Here is an 11,979-nt window from a genome sequence, read left to right as displayed (position 1 = left end):
TGCACCCGGATCCAGCCCGCCCTCTGCCAAGACAGCACCGAGTGCCCGGTCCAGTCTGGCGGGCCTGCCGACCCCCGCCCTTCCCCGGCCCACCTCCCCCACAGCAGAGTAAACCGCAGGCCGCCGCCCAGTGGCTCCACGGATGGAAAGAAGACAAAGTTGCAAGGAGGCCACGTGGCGCTCACTTCGGGATGTGCAAGTGTGGAACCCCCCCCCGGGCACAGCCGAGATCTCGCTGCGGCCTAGGCCGCCTCCGCCTCACCTGTTCGGCCCGCTAGCACACACCTTCATCAAGTCCGCAATCCCCACCAAATCCTGCGTGTGACATCCCCCCTCTTTAATGGCAAATGTTTTGGAATGTCCATAGAGAAGAAAATGGACGGCGTGGAAGAAAGATTTCCCGGCCAGGCCTTTCGTTTCACCTGCGGATATCGGAATACTCAGACTGTTCCTCCTCCCACTCGCTGCTTCCAGAAGTTCCCTGGCCCCCGTGGCCAGCTGCTCGGCCCCGGGCATGGGCGTTTGGGTGGCTTTTGCTACCTCGCTCACCCTTGGCACCTCTGCCTGTCTCCCGACTACTGGGCTCTGAGAGCTGGTGACCTGCCTCACCGTGGTGTGCCCTGGAGAGCTTGGCTCTGTCCGCCTGGAGCTGGCGCTCAGGGGGCATCGTGGGGGGCCTCTGGATGGTTGAGGTGCAGAAGCTCAAGATAGAGCACAGACTTCCCCAGTTCTGCTCGCACTGTGCCTGGACGCTATGGGTGATGGCCTCCTTCACCTCCTCCCCGCAGGTCAGCAGCAGGTTCACCAGGTCCACGTATGGTCTAGAAATGGAGAGCAAAGAGAGAATGGAACCAGTCCTGAATGGGCCAGACACAGAGGGCAGTGAGGATACCAGGCAAGAGACAAATGGCTGAGGCCTGGCTTCGGTTTAGTTTTAGGAAAGAGCTTTCAAGAATTACTTCAAGCCTTTATCCATATCCTAAGGAGCGCTGGCCTCAGCCACTATTTACTAGATGGCCATTACCTCTGAGGCTCCATGCCAGCATTGGAGAGAGGCTGGTGATCGAGCCTACCACCAGGAAAGGGGCCGGTGACAATTTGCAGGTATTTACGATAAAAGGAAGAGCCTCTGGGGAAGGTGGATGAGAATGCCAGGTACGGCGGCTGGCCATGTGAGTGTTAAAAAGGAGTGTAGGAGAGCTCTGGGCATGTTTCGGGTATGCCAGGTAGGAGAGTTTCAGTGGGGGGAGTGGTGAAGTGTCTTGGGGGCCAGTGGAATAAAAGGCAAATGGTGAAGGGTCAGAAATACCAAACTGAGGAATCTCTTTGGCAGGAGAGGAGGAGCCATCAAATATTTGGGGCGATGGTTCTCACGTTGCCCTCTTGCCATGTGGCGTCATTGGGGCTGGCTGGCTTTGCACTCGGTGCCACTCTCCCAGGTAAGTCTTCTCTAAGGGAGGCTCCCAAGAAACCATTTCCCCATGTCTGTGTTTGCCCCTGGTTTAGGCTCATGGTGAAGAAGGGTGCTTTTGGAGGGTGCTGGATGCACTTCCCTCTGCACTCGGAGGAGTCTGGAACAGGTGGATAAAGGTGGGAGGCAGACCACCACCCTGTGAGGTCACTTCCCATGGAGCTCTTCCCTTTCCTGGTACTAAAGGTTGAAGAGGGTGAGTGGCTATCTAAGCAGCTCTATTCTTCCAGTCTGGGCTTGCCTAGAACTGGAGGTGAGGGCTGGCCGCAAGGGGCCTAGGTGTTGGGATGAGTGCCAGCAATCCGTGAAATAAACACACTTGGTTCTTGCTCAGGTCCCCCAGCTGCCCTGGGCTGTTCTTTGGGAAAAGTGCCGGAGGAAGGATGACCACATCATGCCGACATGGGGGTGGGAGGTGTGTGCCAAGGGCAGGAACAGCGTGCCTGCTCTTTATGGGCACATCTGGTAAGAGGCTTCCCCTGTAATGGGTTCTCATGGCCCACTCACTGAGCCCTTCTTACATCTCACTGGCCTTCTAAAATCCCCAAGGAGGGTATAGAATGTTTCATGTGGCTAACCAGCATTCTTTAGCAGTCCTTGGCTAGCAAATTTTCTGGACATATCTGACCATGAGCATTGCAGCTCTGGGACATCGCCTTGGGCCGGGAAATCACTCTGGAACGTGAGATCATTTATAAGGAACAAGACTTTTTTTCCTCTGTGAGCCTGGACCACCTGGGTGGCTGCCTGTTAGCCCATTTAATCTTTTCTTTGCAAGTTGGCAGTTGTTCCTAGGCAGAAGAGCAGATTGTGTTTTAGGACTTGAGAAGTAGTTCACTGCCATTTTTATGAATTAGTCCTCAAGTTGTAGTTGAACTGTCCTCATGTCATAGATGTAAAAATGGAGATGCCTGGTGGTGGGGGGAGGGTGGGGGAGAGGAGAAAGTAGTCTTTGGAAGCTTCTGGGCTGGGAAGGCCTAGAGCTGGGCTGAGAGCAGAGAAGAGGAATGTTCTGGCTGATAGAGATCAAGCTGCCTTTTAAGGCCTACTTGATGCCTTTGGAGTCAGAGAGTCTGTGCATGGCTGATGGACAGGGTGCTTAAACTCTCTAAGGCAGGCCCCTACCAGTGACAAGGACAGTGATAACACTCCTTGGGCTGCGAGAGGCGGCTGTGGGGCAACACAGAAGAAATGCTGCACACATATTTGTTTCCTTCCATCTTTTGACAACTAGCAACTGACTGCCTCAGGGAGCTCAAGGTCACGGAGTATATCTGCTACGGCAGCATCAGGATTTTAGCGCCTGATTTGTACCTGCCCCGCTCTGGGATGACATGAGCAAATTGCGGGGGCTGAGAATCTGTCTTTTTGGGACTAGCCTGATGCTCTTCTTTGAGTTTCTTTCCCCAGAGTAAGGGGAGGGCTCTCTTGGGAAAGCACGGACTGCTTGCTGGCCTCCTTTGCCAGAGCAGTCTGCCTGCCAGATGAGCTCTCGGAACCCCAAGGCGGATCCGAGAAGGCTGGACTAGCCCACACTCTCTCCTGCCTTTGGCGCTCTCTCCCGAGGAGAAAGCTGTGAGCCATGGGGAGGGGTGTGTGTTAATCTAAGCCGTGTTTTGAGCTGGCGTGGTGCCTTCTCAGGCTGCAAGCTCAGCCCGTGTCTAATGACAAAGCCCAGCTTTCTCAACTGGGTGTCAGCAAGGCTAAAGGATTTTTAAAAATACTTGGAGGGGGACGTGCCTGGAGGCTGCCAGCACCCAGTGACAGGGTGTGTGGTAGCCAAGGCAGTTGATATGGAGAAAGTGGGGCGGGAAGGGGTGAGAGGAACAGAGGGAAGTGGAGAGCTTGGACGGAGCCACTTTAACCAGACATGAGTGTTTTGCGGTGCCTAGGGATTGGGGTAAGGAATGGGGGTGATGTGGATTCTGGAGTGACTGCGATTTCCTCTTCTCTAAAGGGAAAAGCAAATTTGGTTCTTTCTCATTTTCTTATCTGTGACCAATGCCACACATTCTTAAATGGTCTTCTTGATCTTTGGGGACTGATAGGATCCTTTGTGCCAGAATCAGTGAGGGTAGTTAACAACACCACCAGCTCAGCTTGAAGTTCCAGCTGATGCACTGCATAGTCATGGCTTCCGAAGGAAGGGGGTGGGGTTCTGGGGGAAGTTGGGGTTCGGTGAGACCCGCTGCCTGGAGTTGCTGGCTTAGCGAGGGGAAAGAGGACTTATGGGCAGGCACAGTGAGCGTTCTTAAAAGAGGCCCGGGGTGAGTCACGTGCATTCCCAGAGTGGGCTGGGGTGGAGGGCTATGTGTTCATTCTAAATGATGCGAGGAGCCCTCGGGAAGTAAAAATCTCATGGCCCCATGGGCCATGTTTCCATGGAGGAGGTACCAGAAAAGCCACAGTGCTTTACCCCTTCTTAAATTCCAGGGGGAGCAAAAAACCCTTCAAAACCTTTGGTTTTCCCAAAGAAGACTTTTCTCCAATCTTGAAAAAGACAAAGTCTTCTTGCACTCCAGGAATGTCTTACTGACTTATAAACTCATGCCTGTCACCCATTCTTGAGGCCAACAAACTATCTATAGTGGATGACAGTGGACCCAGGACAAAGGAGCTTCGGGAATCTCCCAGCCACGGGGCATTTGCCTCTTCTAGGGGCAGCTTGAAGGAAGGGACCTTTACAGCACTCTCCTTGTGTAATGGGGGTGTAATTGAGAAAAGGGAAGAACCCCTGCTACATCTGGGGGCCAGTGAGCCTTTAGCAGGTCTAGTAGGGCAAGAGCAGGTCAGGAGAAAGGAGGTTTCATGTCTATTCCTGATGAGCAGCTTCAGTCATATCTATTGCCAGTTCCCAAGCTGCATAGTAGGGATCAAACTTCAGAGCCAGATCTTGAGCCTCTTAGCGGCCCTTTTCTCCTCTGCCAGGTGGGGTTAGTGATCTCTACCTTGCAGCCCTGTTGGGATAAATCAGATCATCCAGGTAAAGTCCCTGGCCCAGGGCCTGGCCCACTCACAAAATAATAGCTATTATCATTATTGTTATTGTTGTTGAAACTCTTGTTGCTCTGTTTCTTTACAGGTATTTGAGAAAGTGATAACTATTTTGGGGGGCATTAGTGTGACTAAGGAGAAGACAACATTACTTTGCTCTTGGCAAGAGCTGCCTGCAGAGATTCATGGTGAATCTTCAAATTCTAACACTGCACTGGGGCTGTTGCAAGATACCTAGACCCTCATAACCCAGTGGAAAGTGACAGGTGCTGGTTGTTGTCTCTGTGATCTGAGCAGTGTGTGTGTGTGGGGTGGGGAGTAGCCTGCTTAGTGGCATAGCTGGGGGAAGGCCATGGCACCAACTAAGGAGCAAGATTTCATAAAATTGGACTGATTGGGTGGGCCCAGTGAGTCACTGTGTAAAGACCAATGGTGCCATCAAGCTGGCAGTGACTTGCATCGGTCCTCTTAGCTAGTGGCCTGCTTTCTGCCCTCAGACTCTGAGGAAGGAACCATTGTGACCTACTGCCCATGCTTCATGTTAGGAGCAACTGTGTACCACACGCTTTATCACTTTGCAAAGTTTAGGATCCTACAGATGGGATTTTTTTTTTTTTTTTTTTTAAGGAATAAGATGTCTGGGGTTTATTACTGAATTGTAAGCCTTTGAATAAACAAGTTCCTATTTACCCACTTTGGCAAAAAGTGGGCTCCCGAGCCTGGCTTTGTCTCTCATTGTCTGTATGACCTTTACTTCAGTGAATCTCAGTTTTCTGATCTGTAAAATGGAGATGAGAATGGTACCTCGCTTGCAGGGCCGCTCTGAGGACCTGGTGACAGATTCCCATAAGGCACTGAGCACAAGGCCTCGCACTTAGTAAACGCTCAGCCACTGTGCTTAGCTCCCAGCTGTCTGTTGGGGCACCTGCACGGCCACTTGGAATACTCAGAACTGTTGGGATCTGGGCTGAGGGGAAGGTAAAACGTATTTCTGAATCCTACACATTTCACGCTTAGTATAATATTTTGTTTCTATTGCTTATGCTTTCGAAACCAATGGTGGACATTTCTTTCAGGTTTCCTGAAGGCCAGCAGGAAAGGGCCTCCCAGGGGAGTCAGCACAGCTTTCTGAGGTAGAGAGCAACCTTTCCCATTTGACGGGAGTTTGGCCTCCAAAAACAAGCCCCTCAAACTCCTCCAACACCAGCCTGAGGAGCGGGTCCCTCCTTCCCAGGGCCCCTGTGGGGTGGCACTCACTCGTGCAGCAGTAAGTCCTTGAAGTGAATCATCTCCGCCATTACCCGGGTGTTCTCCTGGGCGGCAGAGCACAGATCGTGTTTGAGGTAGCATTCCCGTTGTAACTGGAATACCATTTCCTTAATGGCGGGGCACTTCCGGCTTATGCAGCCGAATCTGTGCCGCAGAGCGTGGGCCTTACACTTCAAGGCATCTTTGATGAATGATTTGCCCTGAGAACAGAGAGGAGAGAGAAAAGAGAGAGGGGGGCAAAACAGACAAGTCCTGGTCAGAAGCTCAGACATTCACACGATATGGCCTTACACAGGATTTTTGTTTGAAAACTGAACCCCAAGGTCCTGCCTCAGACTGCCGTCCATGCAGGCGGCAGGCTGATACTCCTTCAGGAGGTACATCTAGAGTGACATGATAACTCCGGCATTTGGCCAAAAAGGATGTTTCTTTGGGAGACTAACCAATCTTTCTCCTTCCTCCCCAGCTGCTCTACTAGTTTCCCTTGTTCTGGGGCTTCCGTGGCCCTCTGTCCTCCAGGCAGCCCAGGGTTGGCTGTTTGGTGGCAACTTTTCTGGAACACAAGGGGAATGTGGCCAGACGTAAATCCCGAACTCCCAGCACGAGTGTTTCCCAAGTAGAAGGTGCCTGCTGATCCAAGTCTCACACCACTGCTTTCTCCTCCGACCCCACGAGTGATATCAAGATTGGGTGCTATCTGTGCCTCAGGGCCTCCCACCGCCCCCAACCCATATACTCATGTCTCCTCCTATCCTTCAAGGAGGAGCATTCTTTTCCTTTTTGAAAACGATTCGACTCCTTTAAACTGTTAGGATTATTGCCTCTAAAAGGCCCGCCTGGCACACTGCCTGGCAGCATCTGGAGTCTGAACTGCCCAACTGACAGCCCCTCCCCCACACCCCCTGCCTCTGAGTGGCTAAGGCAGCCAGGCATACATCTGGCCCACAGTTCTCTTTTCTGGCAAGCCCATTAGATTGTTCTTATCCTAGAAAGGAGACAGCTGTTGGGGGTGTGGAGGCAGGCTGGGGCGTGAGTTCCCTTATCAACCTCTCAGGGCAGAGAGGCATTGTGGGATACCTACCTAGGCATCCCCATTCCCCCATTACTATAGAAACAAGCTGTCATTGGAGAGGTCACCCCTCTGTTTTTAGACAGGCCTGGAAGTAACTGAGTGGAGACAGAAAACGGGTTTAGGTTGGAAGTGGGAAGCCAGCCAGCACATTTAATTCAGTTCTTCCTTTAGAAGCAACTGAAATGTCTACAGATAGTGTCTGGTTGCTGAAAAAACCCCTCCCCATGGCCCCTTTTGCTCTGACTTTCCAGTGGGAGCCAAAGAGGATGGAGGGTAGGGTGTGCCATTTATGAAGTAGTCACATGCTGGGAACCAGCTTGAAAGGGATGCTTCTCACTTGAGAACATACTCCTGTTGGTTGAGAGAAAAAGGAAGATTAATTTATTCGAGGGCTGCAGCAATCTGTTTTGGTATTCTTCCCTGACATCCTGTGGGATCACCCTTAAATACACATCTTTCCTCCGGATTTCCTATTATGTTTCCTAATTCCAGTTAATCCAGAAGGGATGCTTTATTAGGGGAGCCTGAGGAGTTCAAACGCTCTACTCTTTCCTCCCCTGGTTTCTGTTGCCCCTCCCTGCCACCCCACATCCTCTGCAGCACAGGCTGCCAGCCCTGTTGCACCCCTTTCTGATTCCCAAGCATTGCTTTGTCAGGCTCTCTACAGGATGGCAGTAGATGGTGACGGGTGGCATTCATAAGTCACACCGTAACTGTTGGCCTTCTCCAAACGTTGTCCCCACTGTCCAATGACATGGGAGAGGAAGCTGATGAGATAGAACAACAGGGGGCTTTGTAGTGCATATATGAGCTGGGGAGAACATGAAGAAGGTGAGCCTGACGCCACTTGCCACCTGAAATGTATTTGGATTGTCAGCACTGGAACCAGAGGGTGGCTTGTTGGGTTTGTGCCCTGCCCCAAGCAACAGCTAGGCTTTTTTCACCCTGCTGACTCTGGGAAAGCTAGAGTGGGTCGGGTTGTTAGAGGACTCTGTCGAGCAGGACTCATTCAGGGTTTTTGGGTTGGGAGAGGACTGTCTGCTACTTAGGAGGAATAAGTCGGTTATTCTGGAGGCCCTGAATTATCCGTGTTGCCTGCTCACATACCCACCGGAGATGATGAGTTTCTATGAAGTTTTTTGTCTCATTTATTCTTCCCTAATAGGTGAAAACAGGTCTTGGAATGTATAATTGGAGTCCCTGTCCTCCCCCCACAAACCTTCTGTCTGTAACGTGATGGGCCTTGCAGAGGCCACTACGTGGCCAGACATAGTGTGTCCCTTTACAAGATGTTTATTATTTGTTATGCCTTTTGTGTTCTCTGCTAAGAATCCTTACATGATTGTTCAACTTGCACTCCATCCCACCCACTCTGCCTGTGTAGACACAGCTTAAGAGTGGAGAAGGATTTCACCACATGACAGTGCTGGAAAGCAGAAATCCATGAGTGGAGTGGGGAGAGACTGGCATCCTGCTGTGCACCAAGAACGTCTCTTGCAAATGCTAAAATACACCATAAAGATCAGCTAAGGAAACCTGTTCACAAGTCCTTCCAATGAACATTTCAATCATGCAACGCCAACCTAGAACATTTTGTGCTCTATGTGGTTTTTACCTGGGCATCAAATTTTCCAGCGTTGTGCAGAAAAGTCATGCAAATCCCATGTAAGCCTCGAATCTCACAAGAGTTGTTCTCGAAACATTCAAACACACCACACCCCACATCGCCTGCGTTGACCAAACAGTGTTGGATTTCCGCTAAAATGAGAATTACATACAAATATATACAAAATTCTCAGCCACGCTGGGGAATGCAGAGGGGCCGGCTGCAATAAAAGTTAGTAATGACTAAGAGAATGCTGAAGAAGATAAAGTTAGAAATGACTATTTCAGGATCTAAAAGGCTAGGGCAAGAAAATGTCATCATTTAATCTACTTATGAAAATGTCAGTATTTGTAAATACTGTATCTGTAAAAAAATAGCCAAACCTATGTTACAAAAATCACAATCAGAAGTTAGGTCTGAGCACTCCACTTTTCATCCTTCCCATCTTTTTCAAGTCTTTGTGGAAATACTTAGTTTGAAAGCAGAAACAATTTCAGCTTTCTAAACCCACAGACACAAGTAAGATTTTAAATGATTAGCTTGCTCTCTCCCTTCTGTACTTCATCAATGAAATACCCTTCTCTACTTGGAACTCAAAGCCGCTGCTACTAAATCACAGCCATTTCCTTCCTGACCCCCAAATGCGAGCGTCCAAAAAGCAGTTTCAATTCAGCTTTATGATTCAACACCTAAAAATCAAAACAAAATTCCTATTAAGGCAGCGCCTCCAAACCATCAGCATTAAAAATACCAGGCTAGGAGAGCTGCGGTTGCGAGCAGCTCAGGAATCGAGTCAGACGGGGGCTAGCCTGCAGAAACGCAATCGTTGCAGTTAGAGGGTCCTTTTAAATAGAAATCCGGTGTGAGATATCACTTAATCCCCTAGAAATTCCCGCGACCCGGGAGTTTGCTGCCTGCCTTCGCAGAATGTGGCCCTAATTCATCTCTCCAAAAGGATAGACTGGGGGAGTTAACTGTCAGGCTGCCGCGTGCAGGAGACTCTCTTCCGTCCCTCCCCCCACCCACCCAATTCACTGATTTTAAGCCAACCACAAAATTACATCAGAAAAGTATATTTTGGAAGAAGGGCGGGGTCCGAGTAGATAATCCACATTCAGATTAAATCTACCGAGAGAATGAGGGGAGTGTATTTGTTGAGGTCACCAACTCCCGAGAATCACGTTCAATTCTCAGGGAAAGCACTGGAGAGGGGGGGAGGGTGGGCGCGGGTCCTAGGCTGGGCCCCGCGCGGGCTAGGGGTGCGGGAGCTCGCGCGTGGAGGTGGGAGACTCCCGGATGATCCCACGCGCGGCCCCGGCGCGCCGGGCAGGAGCGCGCAGGGCGGCGATTCACTCGCTCCGGGCGTCCCTAATGGGCACTCGTGCATTCCTGCTCGTGCGGTGAGCGCACGCAACGCCGCTGCTGGGTTTCAGGCCCCAAATAAAGGCGGCGGCGGCGACGGCTGCGGCGGCTGCGGCGGCTGCGGCGGCGGGGCGGAGGGGGGGGGGGCGCCGAGCGAAGGAGCTCCAGGCAGATTGTCTTTCTCTCCCAGGAGCTGGGAAAAGGGCCAGCCCCGTGCCCTGCACGCCTGGCTCTGCTCGGCAGACTGCCGGTGAGCGGAGAGCCCGTGGAGCAGCAGCTGCGCGCGGTTCGGGTCGTGTCACCATTTCTGCGCCTGCTGACCTGCCCTGGAGAGGGAGAAGGCGGCAGCACCTCAGAGGTACGCTTTGCGCCACCTCCCCCGGCCCCTCCCCGGAAAGCAATGCCCCGGAGGGGGAAGTTCACAATGCAATCGGTCTCGCCTACAAAGTTCTTGGATGTCGGGCATCTTTTGAGGAGGGGGAAAGCGGTCCTGTCGCAGCCGGCCGGCTGGGAAGAGAAGTTCTCCGGGCACAGGGCGCAGGCCGGCTCCGGGGACCCTCCTTGACTCCCGCGGGCCGGCCGGGATGGAGCGGGAAGCTTTGCACCGGACCGGGGACTCCGGGGCCGGCACTGGCCCGGTCAGGCGCTGCCTCTTTTACCCTCGACCCCGGGGAGGACAGCAACAAGTCCTGCTCCAGCCATTTCATCACCCTGCCAGCACGTGCGGAATCCCGGCGCGCGGAGCCTGGCGCGGACCGCTCTCGCCTCGCTTCGAGCTTTCCTTCGCACGTCCCGCGCCACCCCAAGAGTTTGCGCGGCCCCTAGGTGGGCTCTCAGTTCCGGGAAAAGCGCCCGCAGCGCGCTGCGTGGGTGCACCGTGTTGTCTCCCAGCAGCTCCCCGCCGCGGGGGCGCTCGCACTTACCTGTGTTCTGCAGGGACAGGCGGCCTTTCTGTTGGGAGCCCCTGTCTTGGGGACCCTCCGGTGGGTTGGTGGCGTCGGTCCCCCGCGCCGGGTCGAAGGTGGCCAATACCAAAGCCAGGGTCACGAACTGGCCCAGCCGCTCGGCACACATGGTTCTTGGTGTAAACCTCCCGCCCGGAGACCTGGATTCTTTGTGCTCCCCTCCTCCTCTTCCTCCTCCTTGGCCGCTTCCCCTCCTCCTCCCACTCTTCCTCCTTGCTCGCCTTTTCCCTCCTCCTCGCGGCCGCAGCTCGGATAGAGGTTACCCAGCGCCCTCCCGTAGCTCTCTGGAGAGCATGTGACCAGGCCGTTAGCAGCGCCGCGAGTGCCCGGCAATGGCAGGGATGGTGCCTCAAATATCCCTGGAAGCTCTGGTGTCACTTGAATGAAGGAGTCGAGCAGGTGTTGTCCCAGCGGCTGGACCAATCCGAGACCCCGGCCCGTTTGACAACACGGCTGGGAGGCGGGGCCTGCACCCAACTACTACAGGAGGAAGCGGAGCTCGGCTGGGAGCGCCCGACAAAGTTGCCGACCTGGCGGCGGCCACGCGTTTACGTGCGTGTGTGAGTGTGAGCGCGGCCGGAGACGCGTGTGCGGGTGATCAGGGCAATGGATGAACGCACTTAAAAAAAAAATAAAAGCGAATACCAGCTCCGATTGTAGCTAAAGAAAGGCGGGAGGAGACGGTTTGCGCTCGGACAGTGTCGCCCCCCCCCCCCCCCCCCGGGCCTCTGGCTCGCATCACACTCGCATCGTGCTGGGAAAGTTTCTTCTTTCTGTCGTTTGGAATCCAGTGAGCTCCCCAGCCCCGAGCCTTGACAGATTGGAGTTTCCTGGGCACAGTGACGCTGGGGGCAAACTGAACACATATGGGAATTCCTGGCTTTGTGACGCTTTGCATTAAAAAAAAAAACCCTCTCGAACTAAGATAGGAGATGCACTAGATGAGGACTTGGCCTGAGCAACTGCCCCATCTTCCCTCTTTCTTTTTGCCCCGATTTGGTGGGCCGTGCAACACTTAGTGTGCCAGTTCCTCGCCCCTCCCCCCCAATCCAGACGGATTCCGGGCTGGGTTGCAGGGATCCAGGTGACCGACTGGACTTGCATCATTTCCAGGCGGGTGGCAGGGAGGCCCAGGCCGCCCTGAGTCAGCCCGCCGCGGAGCATCGCTTGCCCCGGAGGTCGGAGCTTGAAAGGCAACTTTACGCGTCTCCAAACACACTCTTCCATTTCCCCAAAGCGC

At 53.3% G+C, this 11,979-nt stretch overlaps 1 protein-coding gene across 1 annotated transcript; it reads right to left on the bottom strand.

The window, feature by feature from the left end:
* Window positions 1-323: 323 nt before the first annotated feature.
* Window positions 324-10,848, bottom strand: STC2 (stanniocalcin 2). The gene is made up of 4 exons (XM_028102792.2): window positions 10,698-10,848; window positions 8,422-8,564; window positions 5,723-5,934; window positions 324-821 (listed from the first exon to the last, which is right to left on the bottom strand). Exons 1-4 carry the CDS (start codon window positions 10,846-10,848, stop codon window positions 419-421), a joined length of 909 nt encoding a protein of 302 aa, XP_027958593.1. The 3' UTR covers window positions 324-418.
* Between the last annotated feature and the right edge of the window lie 1,131 nt (window positions 10,849-11,979).

This window comes from Eumetopias jubatus, unplaced genomic scaffold (genome assembly GCF_037043125.1).
Source record: "Eumetopias jubatus isolate StellerSeaLion01/CBP00866 unplaced genomic scaffold, mEumJub1_p1.0 scaffold_5, whole genome shotgun sequence".
Lineage (NCBI taxonomy): Eukaryota > Metazoa > Chordata > Mammalia > Carnivora > Otariidae > Eumetopias > Eumetopias jubatus.
The sequence above is the reverse complement of the archived record's forward strand: the minus strand, read 5'-3'. Positions and strand labels throughout refer to the sequence as shown.